Here is a 25307-nt window from a genome sequence, read left to right on the forward strand (position 1 = left end):
AACCAAGTATCGCAGATCCACCTTGACTATTTTATTTGAATGAGACCAAAAACTTATGGTTCCCCTTTAGTACAAGTGATTTTTTTTTCTCCCTACTCTACACATTTTATCAACCAACACATGCTCAACAAAACTGCTCTGGGTTTCAAAAGAACAATTTAAGCCAATAGACTACAACAGCTTCGTTCAAATTCTAAGTTAACAGAAGCTCTAACTTCTTTTTTTTTGTTGTTGCTTTAGAAAAAACAGGAACACAATGTGGTACACTCTTTCTATAAGGCTCTGAGCTACTCACGTAGTTCACATGAGTGACAGAATTCCACTGACAACATCCACCATACCAGCAATCCTTAATCACACACATACTCCACCTCAAGTCATGCATGATCAAAGATTGCTGATGACAGATTTCTAGGATAGGTCCTTGCTGTTCTATGGATGGGCCACCAGCATTTCTGGATAACAATTAAGTCTTGCTGAAAATACATTCATTCAGTAGGGTCTATAGGTCTTGGCACCAAATATTTTTGAGACATTTAAGACTTTTTGTTCAGCACTTAACATTTATTTCCCTCCTAGCCTTATAATAAGAGTGCCCTCTGGTTTGTTTTTTTTTTCTGTGTAGTTCAAATTACAGAAATGGGCTTAATGTCCAAACATAGAAGGGACAAAAAATGGTCAGGTTTTTATACAGAGTCACCAAAATCATGCGGTGATCTTCTACTTCGAGTTTATTTTGGAAAGGTTTAAGCAATGCAGTTGTCATTCTTTAATAATCAGACTACAGAAGCTGAGACTTAAACAATTGCTAGAAAAAAATTAAACCTTTAACACTTTGAAAAAATGCAAACTATGCTGAATGAAATAGTAAAATTATAAGTTGAGTTTAGTAAACTGACTTGTTAATAAAGTGAAATTAAGTATATAATAACACAGTAGCTATAAAAGTATTTTGCTCATGTTTTGGAACTGCTAGGAATCTGGTAACTTGCTTCTTAAGTCAAACACCTTATCAATACAGACATTTAAACAACTGCTATAAATGAGTGATCAAATGATTATTAAAACTCCATTTCATGGCTCCTCCTCCAATGCCAGCAGGACATAGAAGCTGAATATTGGTGTGTAAGTTGAAATCCATTTTCAACATATTATAGAGGATCTTTGCTAAGTTATACTAAAGAAACAATCAAAAGAAATGCACAAGAGTAAATTTAATTTTATTTTTTAACTAGATGTCAAAATTGTGCTGAGAATTTCTTCCCTTGAGTCAGGCATGAGTTTTCCACTGTACTATAATATCTTTGCTTGATAATTTTTTTTCATCTTTTCATTAAGTTCTTCAAGTTCAGCACACACCACTATTCGAGTAAGCTGTAGCACCCCTTATCTAAAGACTAAATAAAAGTACTGCTGCAAATTTAAAAGGTGAATTTGAGAAGCCATAAACCACATAAATCAAAGAACTTGTTATTTCTTGTAAATATAAACTTCTACTGAGTTTAATTGTTATGATTTTCAATTATAAAAATGCATAGCTCACTCCTCGTATTTACTAGCATAAATGGTGATTTGGGCAGAAGTAAATACAAGATTCAGCCTTAGGAATTGAGGAAGACAATTTTAACTTTTTTCTTTCTCAGCTGTTTTGTAATCACTATAACTGAGGTGTTTCACTTCCGCCCCACACCCCCCACAGGATTTACTAGCACCTCACCTCTCCTAGGCTAACATGTGCAATATGGGAAAACTACCTTCTTCCAAGATGGAATGGAGAGGACTTGAAATGGGATTCCAATTAAGCTCCTTGCACTAGATCCCCTTTACAATGAATACTGAAAAGCCAGTACTTATTGGGACTACAGGGTTCTGCTAGGCACTACAAGAGCTGTAGAACTACCAGAAAGTCATACAGATAGGGCAGCAAAACTTTTGTGTTAAAACAGATTTACGAACCAGATCGTTATCACAAGCCAAAGCCTGAAGTGTATACTCAGGCAATAGCCCTCTGAGTTCACTGTTCAGGTAAGAAACAGGAAGGACATGACTTGGCCCCATTAACTTTATGAAGTGGGGAAAAATAACCCCAAACCCCAACATACTAGATACTGATTTTTTTAGAAGAACTTTTAAGCTACTTATGACCAATTCTATTAATTGGAAGAGCCTGACATGGGCAAACCCATTTCTGAGAAGGAGATAAAGACATCTTCGATTCAGGTCACAACTCAAACCCTGCAATCCCATTCCAGATCCATAGCAGTGTGGGGAGACTCATCTTACTGGGTATATTCTGACATAACACACTTGAGACACCAGACAGGAATAGAAGACAAAGGGAGGAGTATGACCACTGAAGTTTAACTTCCTCAATAGTCTGTGTTTGGAATGCTGTAAATCAAGTATGAGCAATGTATTGGATTTGGATATTTAGAAGTCCGGCAATAGTTTTCTTTAGAGAAAGTATAAATCCGTTTGTTTCTCTCTTTTCTTGAGAAGCAAATGTTCTTCATTGGGGTACAGAATGGCTTAGATGCAACAGAAGAGTAATGTCATGATTTGCCAGTTAAAATTGACATCTGGGAATGTCCAAGACAAGGGTCAAAGCAACACATAATATAATGTAGCTAGCAATGCCCTCAAAAGATAAAGTCTTAAACTTTTTAACAGCCTTTATTATAAGGCAGGAGAATTCTAAGGCAAATTGTTCATCATGGCAGAACATCAAATTAAAATGTCAAGATAGAAATAAGCAGAATCTGGAGAGTACATTTGTGTTATCCATAGCAAGAGGTTAGCTTAGCGTGCCACAGCACCCAAGTTGTAATTCTGATTCCTAGTCAAATATTATTTCAGATTAGACTAAGATGCTTGAGATCAAAATAATTTCCCTGTGTGTTTGTATGCTCAGTTATACAATAAGGCTGGATCCTACCAGAACAGCCTCCACAGGGACTCCACAGGACATCATCAAAGGAACAAAATTAACACCACTGTAGGATCTGCTTCCTTCTCCACTTTACATTAGAAGACTTATATTTAAATTTGATCTCTGTGAATGCTTGGATACAATTCAACACTTTTAAATAGGAAAAAAAAAAGTTTCAAAATTGGATGCTGATAAATTATTGACCAGCAATTAAACAGTGAGTGCCTTTTGGGCTGTCTGCAATTTCTCCTAGTTTTCAGTCTGATGTCCACAGTGCTACATGCTGGAAAGCACAGGAAATTTTGCACAAATTTGATCACTCACATAGGCAGTTATACTTTGAAAACAGTATTTTTCACAAGAATTACCAATGAAATAATGTTTTAGGACACAATTGAATTTGAAATAGGTAATGTTTTGAATAGATTTTTGAGTTTTATTGAAATCTTACATGAACAAGAAATTGGAAATACAATCACATCAAGGAACAAATTGCCACGGCTTTGACGTTTTAAGCCAAACAAATTTTGTAGGGCAGATTTTCAAAAAGGTGTGAAGTTATAACAATTTAAAAACACAGTTATCCTACTTCTAGGAATGCAAAACATACAATCATGTTATTTTCAATACAAGAAAACTTAATTTGTTGTAATTTCTTAAAACTACTAAGACAAAGCACTAGCTTTTACTTTTATGTACAGCATACTCCTATGTAGTCTATCCCAAATCCAAAAAAAAAAATTAAAAATAAAAAAAAAAGGAAAAAGAAGAAACTGTCCAAAACCAGAGGTTCTGCAAAATCATGATTGAACAGTGTGCCATTCCTGCTTTTAAACTGCTAAAATGAAGCCTAAAATGATAAAAGCACTGAAACCCCATATGGAGTTCAGGAATTCTGCAAGCCCAGTAATGTCCAAGTGCGTTTATGAAAAAAGAAAACTAAGAGACTCGAGTATATACACAATAGAGTGATTCTTCAGCCCAATACAAATGGCAGCCAATCGCTACTGAAGGATGAAACATTAAGCCAATTTTTTTTTTTTTTTTTTTGAAAGATGTAGAGCTATAGCCAATTCTATGTTTCCAATATTCTTAATCCCTCCTCACTTGTCTACTTCCACTGTTGCCCATAAGTATCCTGATAAAATTCCTGGTTGTCATTATTGTAACCATAGTTACCGGCATAGTCACCACCTTGCTGGAGCGGCTGCTGAGCGATGGGTTGGGAGCCCCAATTCTGCTGGTTGTTGGTCTGACGGCGCTTGGAATCAGGTTGGTTGTACCCATCTGCCTTTCTCTTGCCTCCTACGTTGCCCCCACGGTTGCCCCTGGCTCCACGAGCACCGCGTCCTCTCTGCTGCTGCGCAGGGCCCCCTCTCCCCCCCCTGGCTCCTCTCGGCGGTCCCATGGGTGCCCCCCTCTGTGAGTAGCCAGCTCTACCTCTTGGTGGTGGTGCTCCCCGCCCCCTAGGTGGTGGAGGGGCACCTCTCCCACCCCTTCCTCCTCCTCCTCTTCCTCTTATAGCATAGCCATCATCATAGCCGTAATAGGGATCTTCGTAGCCACCACGGTAGTCATGATAGTCATAGCCATAGTAATCATCATAATAATCTTCATAGCCATAGTAATCTGGGGGATAGCCATATCCACCTCTTCCTCCACGGCCTCGGCCTCTAATAGGAGGTGGCATGCGAGGCGGAGGGTAGTAATAATAGTCTTCATACCTGGTAAGAAAAAGAAACACAGAATTATTTACCTCCAAAATCCACCCAAAGTACAGTATACATTTGCCCTTGTTGATTAACAATACACAACATGAAAGAAAGTCAAGTCACTCAGGTTCTTCTAAACCGGCCCAACTTCACTGTGCAGCATTACCACGGTGCGAGGGTGACACTCACGCAGTGCTCCGGGAGGCCTGTCTGGCAGCCTGACGTTCTTTCCTTTTCTTATCCGGTGGCTTTGCTAATACTATTTCAATTTCTTCCCCTTCTATCTCTTTCCCATTCATTTCATTCATAGCCTGTATAAAAATTAAAAGAAAAATAACTAAATTTTTTTTTCCTTCAAAAGGAAACTAAAACTTACTGCAAGAAACCAGACAGTTGGGCTGCTCCAGGCTGAGCTATGCCTTGTGCTTTGCCTTTGTGCTACATAAACAGAATGTTGCACATCACTTTTCCAAGTCCCACTTTATTCACCAGTTACAGGGAAGCAGTATTTCTTTTAAAAAAATTCTCTTTATATCATAAGATTAAAAAAGAGGATTAAATCATATTAAGCATTATTTTTATAAAGTCAGATCATCAGTTTTTATGTTCCTTTATCTCCTGGAAACCTTTCAGAAATACACAAGTTCTCACTACTCACACTGACATTTATAAGCCTGGTAGAGCATATGCATACAAGAGAAAGAACTGTTACATTTGGGGTTCCCAGGTAGCTGAATGTGAGTCAAGTGACTGAGCAAATCAAGTACTTCTTGAGGATACATATTTGAGGAGAAAAAACCAAAAAAGATTACTGAAACCTGGTGATCTCATCAAGCAAGCCCTGAATCCTCCAGAAAATTAATGTGCAATTTTTTATTATCAAATGCACCCACAAAGAGAACTTAGTACATAAAGTACAATCAGGACTAGACCCCCAGCTCCTCACCTGAAGGTATCATCTGCTTTGTATTAAACTTTTTTGGTTATTAAGATTTACATTAATGAAGACCCTATGTGTCTCTACAGCTACATGGCTCAAAAGCATTAGAAATTATGGCAATTTATTTCCAAGAAGGTATGAAAATTAGTAGACACCTGAATCAATCAGCCAGTTCCATGCATTCCACACATAAATACCATAACAATCTCACTGAAAGCCAAAACACACCCACACACCAAAATATCTCATGAAGTTCATAAGCCAATTTAGTGGCCATGAAGCAGTCACATGGGCCAGATGTGGCAGTTTGCAGCTGGAGATGAGCATTAATGATGCATTTGATCTGTCTTTTTCTTAACTGCTACAAGTTTTCAGTTGCTGAAATCTAACAGAGCATTTAGCAGGTAATTGTACTCGGAAGGGGCTGGAGGGTGTTTACAGACATGCTACACCACATCCAGAGGTGTTGCTGACTTACCCCTTGTTTCAACAATTTCTTGTCCTCCCTCAGACATGGTCTAAACCTATCCAAACCAACTTCAACCTTGTTATGTAAGAGTGATATTCATCGTAAGGCCATACTCAAGAGTATTCTAAAACCTAATCTTGGGTGTAGTAAAATTAATTTAATTGCCTAAGCAATTAAATGGCTATAAAATCATTAATAAGATCATGTACAGAGTCTTTGAACTGTCCATGTAGCTGCATACACCACATACAACATATCTGCTTCAAGACTCACAAATGTAAAAACCACTTCCTACTTGCCTTCTTCCCCCATGAACCAAGGATTTAAAAAACAGATGGGAGTAATTTTCACAGAATTCAATACACTGAAGCACAGACAGAAGATACTAATGACCTTCTCAACAGCTCATGGACACAAAGGAAGAGCCCTCTGAAGCTTACAATAATGATCTTCAATATTTAACAAGTCATTGAGAAGAAAGCTCGGGTACATGCAGAGTTAAAAACAGGTAATGCTTAAAGAGCTGCCAACACCATTCTCCTCTCCTTCACAAAGCATTTTTTAATTACCTCCCACTTTCTATTTGATATTTTTGTCACTCCAAAACTACACAGAGCCTTTAAACAGGGGTCTTTGAGAGACAACTGATACCTTCTGCCAGTGTTTCCTCAGAAAAATTGTCTAGGTTGATCTTTTTTTTATCCTCTTCTCTAGACTCTCCTGCATTGCTCTACACCTCTTTTCCAGTCTACTTGTTAACTTGCTACAGTTTTGTCCTTTCAAGTTTCACATCCTCCTAGCTACTGAAATCATAGGAACAAAATTATTAGCATTAAAATTCTCACAATGGGAACCTTATTAAATGGGCTCTACGGTTTGTCTTACTGAAGTATTTACTGTAAAGAAATTTCTTAAAACCATTCATACAAAATAAAGTGCTCACACCAACTTAGCAAGGAAAGAATAATCAACCTACCTTCACTGCTGCACCTCTGTCCTCAAAATGAACAAACGCATAATCCTTCAACTTCTTTACTCTTTCCAGCTTTCCAAATTCAGAAAACGATTTCTCAAGAATTTCTTCTGTCACAGTAGTGGCCAAGTTTCTTACAAATAAAACTTTAACCTGGTGAAAAAATGAAACAAAGCTGTAATCTTTATAAGTCAAACCTCAAAGGAAACTACAAAGATATTATTCCCTTTCTTGTTGCATTAAGAAATTAGAGTAACTTTACTAATTCTGTATCTGTTAAAAAATGAAAGGAAAAAAAAAAAAGTGCCTTGTAGTTACCTGCATGAAGTTTCTACAACTTCTCTCCTTCCACAGTTCCCTTCCATAACCAGAAGAATATCCAACTTTGATTTTCTGCTTCTGGGATGCTACAAATCCCAGCAAAATTTTAGTAACAGACCTCAAGGACAGCAAAGAGTTACCCCAAAACACTGGGATAAAGTGCACATCATTCCCCACACTGAACTTCACCTTCATGTCACTCTGGAAAATAGTTTTACACAACACCTACCTGGTACTGATTACAGCTAAAGCAGAAAATGCACAGCCTGACGTGCCAATCCAGCAGGATAACCCTGCACAGGACTAGTTTAGATGTTAACAGCAGTAAGTAACAGAACACTTCCAACATCTTCCAATGGCAACTCCTCCGCAGTGCTCACACCACACCATTTGCACAGCTTACTGTGAAAATGCCCTCTAATTGCTTTTTGTGCCTCAAAACTAGCCTTGTTCAGCTGGAACAAATCTTTGTTACTGTGGCATAAAGAAATTCCTCACAAAGCACAAGAGCATCCAGTGAAGTCTTTACTGACCTTCGCCATGACTTCTGGATCAGGTTCCTCTACTGGATCAGCCCATTCCACTGTAACAACATTTCCCCAGACTTTTACTTTCCCACTCATCAGGCGTCGGCGAGCTTGTGCTGCTGACTTGTGATCCTCATATTCCAAGAAGCAGAATCCTCGATTCTTCTTTTTATCATCAGGTTGATGATACAAAATTACATCCACCAAACCCTCTGAAAAACAGATCTTTAGTACTGAGCTTCAAAAGGAAAGAAAAAATCTAGAGTCTAGCCTAAAATGCCTTCACTTGTGTTTTGTAGTGAATTTGAATTTTACACCTGAAAGGGAGTGGGAGCACAAGAAAAGCAAAACAAATAGATATCCATCCAATTTACCCAGAAACACATCACCTAGCAAGTGAAATTCTACAGAACAAACTTACCTCACAATTAGGCTCTGCAAAACATCAAACCCAGCAACTCACACAGTTTAAGTTTTCTATACTTTTTAAATCATTTTTACATCTTTGAAAGGCAGCCAGCACTAGCACATGACCTCTCCCCTGCCTCCTGCAGAACCTAGAAGGAACATCTTCCACATCTCTCCAAAAAGAGGAGAGAGAACTAAATGAATATTCACCTTCTGTTTTCACCACTTCCCTGAAATACTTATAAATAGCAATCCTAAAAAAGAAGCATGAGGTTAAAGCTCTCCTACAGGAACAAGAGCAAGTGACTCAATCTCTTATCTAAAGCAGAAGCACCCTTTCAGTGATGAGCTGACTTCTTTTCTTCCTACTTGCTGCACATATTGGAGAATGCTGAAAACCTGGGACAAAAATTAGTCTGTTATAAACTATTTCTCTAATAATATTCCCTCTAAACCAGTTTAGTATTCCCTCCGTCCCTTCACTGCTCAGGAATACATTTGCCAAAAAACTTCTCCATGTTGACAGCAGTACCTCCTGTAGATCCAGTAACAAATGCAGAGCCTTCAACAGAAAGCTAAAACAAGTAACAGAATTGGGACCTCCATTTTTTACTGAGCTCATGTGTGCTGGTTTTCCTGACTTCATTTGAGTTGTTTGTGTCTCTAATTGTAAAGTTACATTATCATTCATTTAACAATCACGAGTCTCTTTACACTTCACCTTAAGATATAGTACATATGTAAAACTTCTAACAAAATCAAACTTGGAATCCAACTTGAAAATAATTTAAACGATACCTGAACACATCAGTCAAATAACTAGACCTATAAAACAGAGGCTAAATGGTATTCTGGGACTCATTAAGTCTTACCTGTGACTTTACCAAACTCTTCCAATATGTTCTCCTTAGTTTTGTTCTTTGGAATTGACCCAACAAATAACCTGTTGTTTGCCACGGAGATGCATACTCCAAGGTGCTTTCCAGGACGGATTTCATAGTTGTCACACTGAAAAAACAAAGCCATTCATTTGCTTTATCCACAATACTATGCATAAAAATATCCCCAAATCATAAAATCAGGTATTATCTTCATTGTTTACTACTTTTACACATAGCATATTGAATTGGCACTGCAAGAGAATTCCTAGAACAGCTGTTTTTGTGTTGGCATTCACTTGGAAGAACAGTGCCAAGCTTAGGATTTCAACAAACTTGAAAAGTCCTGTTGAATGGAAAGCTACAAAAAACCTGCAGTAACAGTGCAGTAACAACATGGGACCATATACAAATTCACCTACTGTTTATCTCAGACTTGAAAGAGCTTTCTAGCAACTGGTTACTACTTCCTCTGCTGTCAGTCAACTGCTGCTGCTGTTATCAGTAAGCAAATACATGGCATTAAAGATACAGGGAGCTCTTCCTCTTTCCTTGGATAGCTTTGAACACTGAAAAGGTTTGCCAAGACAATCAACAGTCTAAATCACTCTGTGACCTGGCTTCTACCCCATCCCCAATAGCAGGCAAGTTTTGTCTTTGTATATGATAGGATTAAAAAATTTTACTGTCAAGATTTAAAATTTCCATTAAAAAAAAATCTAGTCCACTGTTTCATGGCTGTACCCACAGCTGGATTACTGTGAAAACCAAGACGCCCAATAGGCCCTTAAAGGTACAAGAATTCAGCCTTAAAAAACAACAAACAACAACAAAAAAAAGATGGACATAGTCTTTGTTTTAGTCAGGATTTTCAAACACAGCAAAGAGGATGGATGTTTTATCATAAGCCAGCTTCTGAAAATTGCATGCAATTCTTTAAAAGCAGGTTTTTAGCCATTCTAATTCCAGCTGATACATAAGCCCTAAAAATGACAGCAATACCTTCAGGAACCTCCTTCATATTCTAGAAAAATCCTAAGGTACCACAGACTATCAAACAAGATCACTCCAAGGAAGACAAAATCATTTCAGAAATTTGCTTCACATACTTAAGTGATTCCTAACACAGCAAAGCTTTTTGTTCTGGTGCCATGAACTTATTAACCTCAATCTGCTTTTCACATTGTGTCTTACGCAAAGCCATGTTGCTTACAATCAATCCAACTCCCACTGGTGCCTTGCTGACACAAGGAAAAGGCCCACGTGGTTTTAACTGCTTTTACGTTTCTCCAGGTTTCAGGTTTCCCTGCTCCCACCAGCTTAACCAAGGTGTTCAGATTTTATCTTTATCCCTCATCTTCATCTCTCATTCAGGATGAGCTGAATTCCACTAAAGCAATTGAGATTAGCCATTTGACCTGTTTTGGTTCAAAGTACACACAGTATTTCATACCCATATTCAAAATCTTGGGAGATAAACCCCAATCTGCCTAATTCTACTTCTTCCTCTCAGGCAGAGGCAAGACCCCAATCAGACTGCTGTCTCACCCTTTAATCCCCTATTGCTCCATGTCTTATCCCAAACTGCCTAGGTGCATGCATGTCAGCTTCCAAACAGTGAGCAGTGAAACTGCATGACTGGAAAGAAAAAAAGGCCACTGGAAACAACTGAAGGAACTAACTCAGAGATCTCCTCCATGGCATCAGCAGCTAAACAAGGCATCTCCAGTTAACTCTTTACAGTAGAAAGGGTGATGAAACTTAAAACACACTGAAGCTTCAAAAATGTATTTTCTAGCTGGAATCAAGTAGGCTCCTAACAATTACCTAAGTACTCTGATCCCCCACAGTGAAGTACAACAAATAACAGGCTTGTAAATTTTAAGTATCTGTACTTACCAATGAAATCAGGAGGCAATTTTTAAAAAAGTAAAATTTTGAGTCTGTCAATGGATGCTTTAAAGACTTCATTATTTAAGAAATTACCAATATGTTTTCTGTTTGCTTTGTTTTGACCTGTCTGGAATTAAGTTAACTCACCAGTTTGACTGCTTCTTGTGCTGCATCTTTACTACAAAAGGTAATGAAAGCATAACCTCTGTTTTGACCAGAAAGAGGATCCATCATGAGACGCAGATCCCAAATTGGACCAGCTTTCTCAAAGAGTGGTACCAATTCATCTTCATAAAGGTCTCGGGGAATTTTACCAACAAAAACCTAAAAAGGAAGAAGATACTTGAAACAAAGCTTTTTCAGAAATACAAGCTTCTTTTTAACACTTGAAAATTGCTGGGAAAGGAAGAACAATGCAGATAAACCAGCAGAGCAGAAACATTGCAGTCACCAGTGCAGTCTTCATGACAGCTGATGTTATTGTATGTCCCAAGTGTTCTAATCCTCCTGCCATTTGTATGAGGTTTTACACATAGAAATCCTGGATTTGTTATTTATATTGAAAAGGCTGTGAATTTCCCCTGCTGAAGAGATAAATGGTTCTTACCTGGTATTAATTTTGGCAATTAAAAGCTAAGACCTTAGAGACCATTTAATTGGGTATCATATCTTAAAGCAGGCCAAGCACTTCCTTGCTCTTGCAGTATTTTCAAGTAACTCTTTAATCTTCCTTGGAAAGTCACAGAGATGGAAAAATAATTTACTAATAATAATTTCCATTTAATTGCTTGATGCATGTTTTCCACTTTTACTATATACTGTACTCTTGTTTCTTATCTGCATTTGTTTCAGCTTCCACCAACTGAATGTTTAATATTTACTTAAGCAAACCTGCAAGGTCATGTGGTTTTGTTCCTTAAAATTAACTTGGGTTAAGTTTTGTTAAGGAGCTAATATCTTTAGCTGAGATCCCTAGAAAGATCCTCCCAGTTGTTTAATCACTGCAGCTCTCCTCTGAACTTTAAAAGCCTCTTCCTTGTTAATACAAACACATATTCCAAGAATCCATTAAGATCTAAATAAATAAATAATGCATTATAATACTATATGTCATATTTATATATATTATTATATAGTAATAGATGTAATAATAGTAAATAATATATTATTTTAACTTCTTTGTAGAAAAAAAAGCCACAAGTCAACATTTCCCTTCTCAGTAAGGCCTTGTCATAATTGTACCTCACACTGAAGGCATAGCAGAATTTCAGAACTAATGACACTCAGCATGCCCATGTAAGCATGCATATAACAAACTCATGAGGAGAACATGACTAACTTGAAGAACACAGAACAAGGTAGAACTTCTAGATATGTAATGTTACACAGATATTCCTGAAATTCACTTTCCAGAACATTTCTTAAAAGCTTGTCAGTTCAGTGTGAATGTTGACTGAACATTACTTATTGGGGAAAAAAGAGGATCTGATTTATCACACTAGGTGAAAGTTTAATGGCAGAGCCAAAAGGTTTTCCCCACTCTCTCCCTAGAAAGCTCAAGGTATTCCTCTAGATAGGTCATTACGTCTAAAACACTTAATTCTAACTCATTTCCAGCTTTTAAAGACAAAATCTCAATCAGCATAGAGCACACAGACCTAAGCAGAGATTGAGAAGTTACATGCATCAGTTATCATTTTTCAGTTCAAGGATTCATTCTAATTATTTACCACCACTACTGAATTAATTTTCCTTCATGGAATATTAACATTCCCTTTAGAAATCATCCTTACTGTGATACTTCTTGACATCTTCTTGACAATAAACGCAAGAGCTTCAGCATCTCAAAGAATGGAAAACTTATCTATAAATTGAAAGACATTAAGGAGATTGACCATTCTCAAATCCAGTATGGTGGTTTATAGAAAAATCTCTGAAAGAACTCCTGTATCAGACATGCAGCAGTGTGACAGTATTTAAAGTGTTGAGCATGTATTACAAAACAACCTGCTAGGGACAAGAACCTTGAAGAATAGCTAAGTGAAGAAATACACAGTTCAAGCATTTTCATAACCAAACCTAAGTTTGCTCACAGCTTGCTAGGAAGATGCACAGGTTCAAACATAACCTTAAATTTCCAAATAATTGCTTAAAGACTAGACTTCGTCCTTTGGAAGGAAAAAAGAAAAAACATGTTAAAGTCCTTGAAACTCTTCCAACTATCTTTTAACTTTAAAAAGAACAGCAGGTGTAACATGAGGTACGAAAAGGCAGAGAAACAAAGGTAGTAGAAATTTAAAGCGTAACAAAGGAGCAATGCACAAGCCCCTATGGATAAGCAGTTATCAATGTGTGCAAATGCAAAGGACAAACTGAGTGTAATGAGAGAAGCAAATACCCAAATAACTGCTTTTATTCTCATCAATACACACCCCAAATACATAGCATCAACATCATGTGACCTCACTATAAGCAAAATACTACAGTGGAGCAGCAAGTCCATCAGTAAAAGAAACATTATATTCTAGTAATACTATAGAATACTGTATTATATAGTATTATATAATATATATAATAGTATAGTGTATAATATAATATTATGGAAATACAAAATAACACATTATATAAGAAATCCTATTCCCATTCTTTTCTTCCTTAAAACCTGCACAGCTGTAACCTTATCTTCATTATTTGTCTACAGAATCACATTCCAAAAAAAACCAACTGCTCCTAAAGCTGATCCCCTTCAAAGAAATACATGGGACTGCTTCCCATGACAGTTTATTAATATTTTATTGCATAATGCAGCTTTAGCTCTCAAGATATTCACCTATGTCTTGAGAGCTAAAGCTACAATTAACATGCAATTAATTCCACTTTATGTTTTAAAAATTAGTTGGTGTACAGATATTTACATTAGAAAGGCCTGATGAACCTTAGAGAGAAAGAAGTCTACCTAGTACACATCTTCGAATCAGTAACAGTACTTGGGTATCCTCAAGAACACAATGTTTGCCATTATTGTCACATGAGTGACAGTTCTGCATCAATGTATCTGAGCTGACACAAGCTACAAGAGATTCAGTACGATTTAATTAAGTTTCAGACAGAAAAAATGCACTGTCACAATCCAAAGTAATACTTCTTAATTTTTTTTTATCCCTAACATTGGAAAAGGAGCATATATGCTACTATATAATTAGAAGTGTCAGAAACAAACAAAAAGTGGTTCTCAAAAGCTTAAGAAAAAAAGGAAACAAAAACCCCCACAAAAAACCAAAACCCCATCTGTGTCATTGTGGCATAAAGTGCCCACAATGATCTCATCACTTATGTGCAAACATGCTCTACCACATCCTAGGATCCTGTTTAAATTGATTGTTATGCCTCAGAGCTCAACAGCAGGAGCTAAAGTCTACATTTCATAGAACATACACCAGTTTCAGCAACATATTCAGTATCTCAGGCTGTCAAACCAAACAGCATGTCTAAGTCAGTAATCAGTGCTTAAATCCCACAAAATGCCAGCAATACATTCATTTGGTAGAGGCATCATTTCTGGAACTAGCTGGCTGGGGTTTGCTATTGCTTCTAAAGCTGATTCAAGTCAGAAATATTTCCACTAAGGGAGTTTCCACAAGTTACTTGTCCTAGCTTCAGGAAACTTAGAAATATAAAAACATACTCTTCATAGTATGAAAGTGCAGCTGAATTTATGGCCCCTAACTTTTCCTGTGAACTCCTTAAGAGCCAAACCATCACTGGACAATATACTTAAGAGCAGTAGTTGAGGACTGTCAGTCATGAGAGTAGCTCACTGTACGAAGGGACCTACAATGATCAGCCAGTCCAGTGGCTTTTCCACTTCAGGGCTGACCAAAAGGTAAATCATGCTATTAGAAGCACTGTCCAAATGCTCCTAAACCCTGACAGACCTGGGGCACCCACCACCTCTCTAGGAAGCCTGTTCAATGTCTGACCACCCTCTCAGTAAAAAGATGCTTCTTTATGTCAGTGAGACATGGTGCAATTAAATAACTTTATACATCACATAATCACCCTGGCAACATCACTAAGCTGGTCCACAACCTCTAAGTCACCTTCCTAAATGCAGAGATAAAAAAAATAAAACCAAAAACCTGAAGCTACATGGTCTCTTTTCAGTAGTTGTGCTAGTTTCACTATTGGTCCATAAAATCATCAAGTATTTTTTCATATAGATTGAAACAAAAGCAAATATACAAATCCTTAACTATTGCTAATCTTAGCTCAAAATTTTTTATGTAAGTACCTTCATACAACACCCAAGTCTTTTTCATTTTTAGCACATTACATGAAACCAAGCCAGTATTGCTTAAATTCCATTTCTTGTAAACATCTTGAAGTCACATGTTACCTACTCATGCATCCATGGTCACTTTTCAAAAGACGGACTATAAACTTTATGATGAAACATGAAGTCTGATGATTTAATTATAAAAAAATTTGTATAGCCTTTCTTAGTATATTCCACCTCTTTTTTCTCCACTTTAACCTATCTTCCTGTCTTTTTCAGAATACTGAGGAGTAAGAAAGACTGATTAAGACATACACATAAGGATATTTTCCTCTAAAATACATTAAACTTGCAATATAGTTTATTTACAAATATTTCCTATTTATGAGTTTGCATAAGTATATCAAGCAATTATCAGATTTGTCTGTATATACCAACCTCTGTTCCAATGCCAGGCTGAACACCAGAATATACAGTATCTGGAGGAGGACCCCCATATTTCCTCTGTCCTGTAGTTACATCCAAAGTGTAACCAGTCCGCTCTAGCAAAGCCTGAAAAGAAAAAAACAGTCAGACTACTTACAAGAGAGAGGGCAGTGCGATAAAATCTACAGAACACAAAAAAGCATTCCAAGATGAGCAATTCTTTATGTGCTCCCTGCCACACTTGATAAGGTATATATGAAGAGACAGAACCTACAAAAAACCCTGTTGTTTTGTGGGTTTAAAAAGCTATCATAAAGAACAACATTTGTTGTATATTACAAGGTTGCTATAAAAAATTTATTTGTCTTTTCTCTTATTTTCCATTTTATATGTCACATCCCAGAACACCGAACAACCGAAGTGCAGAACACCGAACAACTGAGACAATTTTGGCAACTGTGTGATGACAAAGAGCTGCATTTCCAACATGCAACAACCCTTCCCTATAGAATCTCCATCATACATACACTTCTTTAAAGCCAAGTGTGAATATACTTATCCAGGTGGTACTGATGCTTTTTAAGTTCATATTCAGTCCATGTACAAGTAATGTATCAGCTAGTACAGAATAATCAGCATCTCTCAGTGTTACCTTAATCTTTGCTTCATCTGGTCCCTTCGTTGATTCCTGTACTTTGCTGCCTTGTTTCTCTCTTTGCCTGTAGGTCTTCATAACTCCACATAAAAATGCACTTTTGTTCTGTAGATACAATTTACAAAATAATTCAATTGTGTGTATGACAAGCCCTGGGAAACCACCGAATCTTACAATCCATACCATGAAGTCACTACTTCAAGCCAATGCAATAAATCAAATGTCAAAAGAATCCTTCATGAAAACACAATAATTAATTGAATAAACTTGTCAGATTGAAAAAGTCATTATATTTTAAACAGCATTTTAACCTATTTTCTCTATTGCACGCATATTTTTATTATCTGGGATCTTTTGCTTTGTGCTCAAATACCTACACCTTTAAGGCAATTTTTAATAGACTTGTTATTTGGGTTTGAAATATAATACAGCAACATCAGTAAATTTCTAAGTTACAACTCTCCTGCCAGTAGTGCCAGGACACTATTTATACTTATGTGCTCACACTCCTGGGGCTCTCACCTTACCTGTACATGCGACAGGTCACTTTCTTTAAATTGCTGTAATACAGAGAGGGCTCCTTCTTCATTAAATTCCCTAAGAGCATCAATTGCTCTTTCATCAAGATCGACATAAGCTACCAAGCCTAAAAGTTAAAGATAAAGAAGTTACAGATTTCTATTGAATTTCATACAAACTAAGAACTATGCACTTTGCTTTTAAAGCCAAAAAGTTACATTCCATAGCAACAGAATTATACATTTAATTATATATTCCTACACAAGTATATGAAAGAATATGGGTACAATGAAAAAGTTAAATTAAAATGTATATACCTAAACCCTAACTGATGTGCAAGATTATATTCCATGTGTAACAGTTTTCTAGCATTCAGGCATGCAATCTGCTGCATAAAAGCAGTATTACACACCAGGGTCTGAAACAATGAACTCTGGCTCACTTTTAGTAATTTGAATTTTGTTCATCTAGCCCTCATTTTAAGTTCCACACTTCCTTCTCTCAAACTGAGCTGTTCTAGAGTAAACTGACAGGTGAACATTACAAGTATCCTATTGTATGGGAAAAAGGAGCTACCCAACTGATGATACCTAGGAAGCTCTACCCCACAAAATATTAGGAAGCAAAAATTATTCGTTCATTCTTTCCTCCAGCTTCAAAAAGCCAGGAGTCAGTGATTTCATGTGTATCTTAAACAGTGTTTGGTGTTTTTTAAACTAATTTTGTTGCTCTATGCAGTTCCAAGAGCCAGAATTCAAAAAGGTATTATTTTGAGCCCTGCTATGTACCCGAAAAAGCTAATGTTAATTTTACAGGTACAGACTCCCCCAAGAAACATTGGACCAGTTCTGAAGCATTTTCTTTTTAAGGATCTTTACAAGGTTTTTTTTTTTTTTTTCCTTTTGTAATCCACTTGCATCAGTTGTGGAGTCAGACATGTAGACTGAGATTTACACTTTTAAAATCATACATCCAAATTTAGGACAAATACCAAAAACTCCACACACTTTGCAAAAGCTTGATGTTGAAAATACACAGATTATTTCACTGCTACTTGATTTTGAAAATGCACAGTAGTGCCAAGCCCAAGGACTACATTTCAGAAGTGATCCTGCATATTGGAAGGCACCTGTATTTTTTCATAGAAGACTTCGGCAGATAAAAAAATTGCTAAATTCAACCCCAAATTTAGCTCAAGTGTCAAAACTAGTCTGCTTCACTGGCAAACCCCTCCACAATGCAAACATCTTCAGTGGCATTAATGAAGTGTAAATAAATGTTTTCAGGTTACTCATGCAGTGGAATTATATTTGGTAGTCAGGTTCTGGGCTGAAAAGCTTTCAAATTCCTTAAGAACTCCTCACAACACAACCTAACTGCAACACATGTTAGAACCCCACGAGTTCCTCTGCCCAGGTATTTATTTACACCTTCTCTCAGACCATCAAGTGCACATCATCATGACCCACAGTTGGAAAATGTATCTCTATAGCCAATAAAAGCTGGCAAAGGCTTGAAGAAAGCTCACTGTGAATGACTTCCAAAAGACATCACCCACATGAGCCAGTTTCACACTGAGGATTGATAAGGTATTGACTTTGAACTGCCTTCACTTGATCAGTGTAATTTTAACTCTTTTCAACAAAAACTGTCATCTCGCCACCCAGGCATTCAAGGTAAGCACATAGAGCAGTTCTACTGCTTCTTGTAAATCTGTTCACAGAACACATTCTAAAAAGGAAAAGAAAGCCTCTCTCTGTAAGATAAAATAGGGTGGTTGTAAAAACAAAACAGGAAACCTCTGTATATAAAGAAACCTCTTTAGAAGTTGCAGAGACCACTTGCTACCAGCAAGGTATTATTCGAGTTGCTAGATAGCTTAGTCCTCAACTTTGTTAGTGTCAGGCTGAACATTTCAGTGTAATAACCAACATGGATTAAACTGTCCACTCAAAACTGGAGAGAACAAAAAATCCACAGGCAGACTCAATTCAAATGTAGTCCCAGGCAAGACAAGCTAGTTGCTTCCTTCACTAAGTCACCTATCCAGCCTTTGAGTGTTTTAGAATCACTGTGACAGTGACAGTAGAAACATAAAAGCAAAATGATGATTCGGACTAAAGAAAAAAAAAATGTACAGTTTAGTATGTGGAAACATACATCTTCATTTGATGTCTAAGAAACTAGTGCTCTGTGCCCTAAAGCAACTAAGATATCATATACAACTCCAAGGATGTGTCAAGTAATTAGTCAATGTCAAACCCAATTTGCCTTTAGGGAAATCAAAGTAGCAAAACATTCAGAGCTACACAGATCAAAAACAATGAATTTTTAAATCTTAATCTATAAAAATTTGAAAATGGTATGCCCTCACTTTCATAACCAATCAGAAACAAGAAATGCATATTATACCTGTCTGAAATATTTCATCAAGTCTCTCTGCCACCTTCTGTGGGAGGCCTGCCTCTATCAGTGTCTTGTAGTGTTCTGTGTGAGTTACACTGGAAGTATCCATTGGTTCTTCCTCTTCTTTTAACTGTACCGCATTACCATTCACCTGATTAGCCATTTTATTATGCTGCTGGAAAAAATTCAGGAGCTATATTACAATAAGCCAGAAATAACTAGTTTGTAGGACAATGCATGATTTATCTAAACTAATTTGTATACATGCTGCAAAATCACCTGAATCAAGTTTTATTTAATACTTTTTGGATGCAGCTGATCTAAGTTTCAAAAGAAAGTACAACCCTTAATACTGTGGAAAATGTACATGGAAGAATTTACATAACTTTTTTTAAATGTACTTCATGTACATAACAATGTCTAAACTCCATCTACTGATTGTCATTAACTGGTTACCATAGCAGCTAGAATGTATGGGGACACGGCAGTAACATCCTTCAGCAAAGACTCAGAAGATCTAGTGCTATTTCCATTTCCCATTCTGCTACTTTTAAAACAATTGTTTAAAATGTAGAGAACACATAACCCTGCAGAGTAGCTTAAGGTATAAAAATGTTAATACTTGTTTTTTGTTAATACTTATTTCCACTTGCTTGGCTTGTCGCCATGTCTTCCTTCAAACCCAACATGCTGCACAAGACTAGCCACACGCTTTCTCACGACGCTGTCAGAACTCAAGGACAGAAAGAGAAAAATTGCACTTTGATGGACATTGTCATTTGAAGCTGCAACGCAACAGTTTCCATGCTTTCAGTTTCCCTCAAATAGGAGCTGTACAAATCACAGCTACTATTTCAATAGTATATACCTTATTGGTTTAAAAGGAAGGCATGACTGCAGCATCTTCAGTTCTTAATATTAATAAAAGTACTTGCTTTCAGAATTAACAAACTGATTCCAAATACGTGCACCAAAAAATGCACAACTATCTTCTCAGACAATTCCAGTGGGCTTTGCCCAATTCATTAAAGACTGTTTCAATTTCCCAATTAGCCAGCCAGCTGATATTCAGTGCTTTCAAATAAAAAGGCTGACAAGAGACAATTCAACTACCCGGCAGAGAACATAAGGATGATCAGCTGTTAGGTTCAGAAATGAAAAAAGCCTCAGGCTTTAAATGATAGGGCAGAAGTTGATGAGCAGCAGCGAAATGATAACCAGGTAGACAATGCAGCATGGCTGGAGCAATGCAATTAAGTACTGGAATACAGGTATGAAGATGATTCAAGAACAGGTTTTTTGAAAAATTGCTGAGGCCTCAAGCTATTTACTACGCTGCAAAACAAGTCTCCAAGTAAAAGCACACCACTAACAGTTCCTTGAACGCCCAGCCCTTCCAGACTACATCTCATGAACTGGTTGGAAGATATCCTATGAAGATCTGCAAGCTAGAGCAAGGGAAGAAAAGAACCAAATCATTTTTCTTCAGACAGTTATGATTTTACTCAGGCTGTCTTATCTTAAAGGGCAATTTTAGAGACATCTAAAGCAGCCTCACACTGTTTCTGTCAGATAGCACTTTTTTGAGCCATTAATGTGGAAAAGAAAGGAAGTTTTCCATAGCTACATGGAATATATAAATACACACACACATTCTGTTATTTGACAAAATCACTTTCAGTTTACTTAAAAGCAACTATAGCTTAATTACAGAAGAAAAAAAAATGCTACCTAAAGTTACAATAATGCTAACCTATCCTTACAGGTATTAACTATCAAAACACTAATGAACATCAATTTTCTATAGGTTATGAACATCACACAAGGCAAAACTCAGCTACACGACTGCTTGCTAGACAAACTCGGCAAGATCTCAAATTTGAAACAGTGCAGGGTAGAGGGGGTTTAGTTACACCAAAAATGCTTTGGGTACAGTACCATGCTTAACCCCTCTTCTCAAAAACTCACAAGCTGAAACACACAAAAAAGATATAAAGAGGAGGGCATTTTTGTGTTCACCTTTCTACTCTCTTATAAAATCATTTAATTACACATATACTGTCTTCTCTGTACACAGGAAAAGAAAAATAAAAGAAACAAACCAAACTACCATGAACTAAGAGGCTATAGCAACACATAAATACAGAAAATTTACTGGAAGCAATTACTGGGACCTTCTGAACTACAAGAGCTTATGGTGACACTCAAGGACAGTTTTTTGATAACCCAAGTGGCACATACCCAAAAGTTTAACACTTTTTTCAGTGTTGCCTATAAGTGAACAAAAGATTGACATGCTATGCTGTGCCCAGGTAGAAACACCTCCTCTGGAGTACAGCGACTCAAACTTCTGACAGGCAAAATTCGCTGCACAAAAAGACATTAGGCTTGACCACAAGCATACACCAGTGTGGGGAGCAATATTTAACCCTACGAAACAGATTACTACACATCATCACAGCTCAAAGGCTTCTTAAAGTAGGCTTTTTAGGTAATTTAAATTAATAGTCAGCTTTGTAATTCACTAGCTGTATTGTTTATTTTTGCTGAAGAATTTGTATCTTCATAAAGAACTAAAATCAAATGCAATGCATGTTCAGTTTGGGTGCTCAAGTTTTAGCTATTTCTTTTAAATTAAGTTTGTGTGACAGGAAATTAATTAAAGAAATATAGTGTAGGAAAATCTGAAAGCTGCCAAAATATTCAGGTACCAAGAACCTCCAGAAGCTATACATTTCTTCTCACAGATATAGCAATAGATCCCCTAATGGCTTGGCAAGCTTGGTCTGAAATCTGAGATTAAATTGACTTTTCTTCCACAGCAATCACCAACAAGCAAAACTGCATCTCTTATAACACTGAATCTTCCCTCTGAGTTCAGCAGAGATACGTGGGTGTAACTCATAGCTGAAAAACACTATTTAGCTCTCCCTCAAGGTAACATCAATTGGTTGTAGCTAACAAGAAAAATATTTTTAACTTAATTTTATCTAGTAGTTAAAACACGCAATGATTACTTTAACACTTTTATCCTGCTCTAAAAAATACTAAAAGCATGTTAAAGAGGAGAGCTCACTCTGTTTGCAAGCGCAGTGTGTCCATGTGACTCAGCCTATGACAGGACAGGCCATGCAGAGGAGCACCCACATACATTCAGTTTTTCATCTGTATTAAATCAGACTTTAAAATAGCTAGAAAAGAGGGAGACTGTTGAATCAGGTGGATTATAAATAAAGAATTATGTATATAAGTACATGTGGGATATGTATTTGTTTTTGAAACATGCATAAATTGATTAATTTAGAGCAGTGTACATAAAACCATGCTTACCAAATCAGCAGAAGAAATTAACAGACATGGGGGGCAATTTTACATAGGCAAGGAGAATTCTCACTGGTGCCTCACCACCTCCTAACTGCATACCAGGAACGGTTTTGTTCCAAGTTTCACACTTTTGTTGCAAACAATACTTTTCTGAAGACTGTAAATACTTAATGATATAAAGCATGGTTTTAGCTGTTTGCTATCTTTCATCCAAAATTCCTGCATCTTGAGAGTGATTTACAAAGTTGTTAGCCTCTTTTTTAAGCTCTCATACGACAAGTAGGAAGTTAAAACTACAGGTGCTTCCAGTGTTTCATAACTCAAAGAGCTCAATTAGTTTATATTTCTAAAAAACAAAAAAATTAACAGAGGTGTGGTCCTAACAGTGTATAGCATCTTAGAAAGAGATACCTGATCAAGCCTTAATCTGACAATCATTGGTTAAGTAGCCATGATGTTACTATTCTCTTTATCTTATAACATGCCTCTAAACAGAGGTTGCCACCTACAGACTATCTAAGTATAACTCCATCCAATTAATTATAAATTCAGTCTAGTTAACTCAAAACATGCTTAGGAACAGCTTAATTGAGAAGGAACAGAAAAATTCTGGCAAAAGGACAATATCTCAAACAACCATAATGAACTTCACAATGATTATATATCAATACCGGTTTTGCTGCTGAATTTAAGTTTCATGCAGGAATGGAACTTGTTTAGCTCAGGTGCACAGGAAGCCAAGTAATGCACACATAAAAACACTGCACCAAAGTCATTCCATTTGTTTATGTTGCTACTCCTCCTAACCAATATATTATCTGTATTGAGCAGTTAAGTTAAACCATGTTAAAAATAACACTGAAGGAAGTTTGGGGGACATCTGTTTGGTTTTAACTGACCACAAGAAAACAAATGCAGTCCCTATAGTTATGCCTCACACTTCAAGAAGGTTCTTGTCAAGCAAGGAAGATAAACATACAAGTGGGGGGGAAAAACAAGAATTCACATTTAAAGACCGAACTGGGGTTTTATTAAAACCTCACTTGTCCAAAAACATTTCTGTACATGCAGGCATGTACAAAAGGGCGGGCCCTTTATTGTGTACATGAAGGCATTATAGCCATTTCTTTTATACCTTAGCTTATCCAATCACAGAAAGCACATTTTAATAGCTTAATTATGATATGCTAAGTGTTTCTTAGCATGAATTACAAGAAACCTTATTTTGAAGTCATCACAGCCTGAAGACCTTTACACAGTAGCCAGGATTTCTCACTACCTGTAAGCCAAAATGCAGCCAGCACCCTCACTTCTCCAGCTCAGCCTTGCTCACTCCACAGCCTCTTAGAAAAATCTGAGAACCTCCAGCATGATACTAAGCAAGAGACCAGCACAGCCCACAGAGAAACAAACTCTGCCTCAGTACCCACTCAACTATGACTGGGAGATGACTTTAGCACAGCAGGTTAGCCACGTGCCCATCAGTGCCATTAAAAAACACTGACTGCACTAACAGCTCCTATGTTTTGCTAACCTAAACCATAAAGCTTGCCCATACTCATTTCTCACTGGAGTTGGCTATTCATAGCTTAGTTGGTAGTCTGGGTTGTACCAAACAACAATCCTGGTACTCCAGTTCCAAGAAACACTTCAACAAAAATTAGCTTTGTTCTGAAGAATTTAGCCTCAAAGAATTTTGCAGATGTCTGCCTAACAAAGCAGGGAGTATTGGGATTTTTGACTAAACTAGGAATTTGAGGAGCCTCGAGTATTATTATTTCAACAGTGTTCATCACCTAGACAGAAAAACTGAAAGGTAAGGACATGTAATACTTGTGGGAATTTCAAGGATAGCAAATTATCAAGCACACACTGCTCGCTCACAAACACTACATTTTGTATAGGTTACAAAAACCTTACGCTGTGAGATGCAAAATTCATTATGTTATTTTTACAAGTAAAAAACAAAACCAAAAAACTGTGTTTAAGTGTAGTCTCGAAGGAAGAAAAAAACAATCAAAAAACCAAAGCACCAGCTTCATGAGCACTAATGTCCTTTGCAGCACGAAGTGCCAGTGGGATCCTTTAGAGTCATTAACGTGGAAAAGGGAACCCAACACACTGTTTCAAAACGAGTAGTCCAGCACAGCTTATGTACTTAAGTAGCATGTTCAAAAACTGACAGGGAACAAGGCTGCTCAGACCGAATAAACAAAGTATTTTTAAAGTATTTGCAATAATGACGCGTTTAAGCAAAACTTTTCAAGATTTAATAAAGACTTTTGACAAAAGTTAATGTAAGAAAAACAATGTCTTAACAACAAAACTTCGGAAAGTTTCTCCTTTAAGTACCTGACAAGCGTTTTTCCCTCAATGGAAGTAGGAAGCGGAGACCCGAGCGCTGCGGGTGGGTGCAGCTGTCCCTCCCGGCTCTACTACATTATGCGCTACCTAACCTAAGATCTAAGGGCGCGCTGCGACAGCGACACATTTGCAGCTGAGAGCGTTCTTCTGTGCCCGCAGGCAGAGCGGACCGGGCACAACCGCAACCACCGGGGCTAGTGCGGCTTTAAAAGCCCGGAGGGACCGAGCAGGGACCCGACCCGACCCACAGCCCCAGGAGAGGCGCGTCCCGGCCGCCCGTCACATGC

The 25307-nt window shown here is 37.2% G+C and overlaps 1 protein-coding gene across 1 annotated transcript; it reads right to left on the reverse strand.

Moving 5' to 3' along the window:
* Positions 1-16: 16 nt before the first annotated feature.
* HNRNPR (heterogeneous nuclear ribonucleoprotein R) lies at positions 17-25024 on the reverse strand. Its single transcript, XM_015649227.3, has 11 exons — positions 25009-25024; positions 19339-19504; positions 16935-17053; positions 16405-16512; positions 15765-15878; positions 11198-11374; positions 9152-9287; positions 7878-8083; positions 7027-7176; positions 4831-4952; positions 17-4653 (listed from the first exon to the last, which is right to left on the reverse strand). Exons 2-11 carry the CDS (start codon positions 19493-19495, stop codon positions 4041-4043), a joined length of 1902 nt encoding a protein of 633 aa, XP_015504713.1. The 5' UTR covers positions 19496-19504; positions 25009-25024; the 3' UTR covers positions 17-4040.
* Between the last annotated feature and the right edge of the window lie 283 nt (positions 25025-25307).

This window comes from Parus major, chromosome 23 (genome assembly GCF_001522545.3).
Source record: "Parus major isolate Abel chromosome 23, Parus_major1.1, whole genome shotgun sequence".
Taxonomy (NCBI): domain Eukaryota; kingdom Metazoa; phylum Chordata; class Aves; order Passeriformes; family Paridae; genus Parus; species Parus major.

Bases quoted from the DNA above. Each gene is read 5' to 3' on its own strand.
- HNRNPR (XM_015649227.3), bottom strand. From the start codon at position 19,495: ATGGCTAATCAGGTGAATGGTAATGCGGTACAGTTAAAAGAAGAGGAA. The intron at 17,054-19,338 runs GTATAATATGCA...TTTAACTTTTAG, and splicing joins TGATGAAATATTTCAGACAG to GCTTGGTAGCTTATGTCGAT. The intron at 11,375-15,764 runs GTTGGTATATAC...CTTCCTTTTTAG, and splicing joins AGCCTGGCATTGGAACAGAG to GTTTTTGTTGGTAAAATTCC.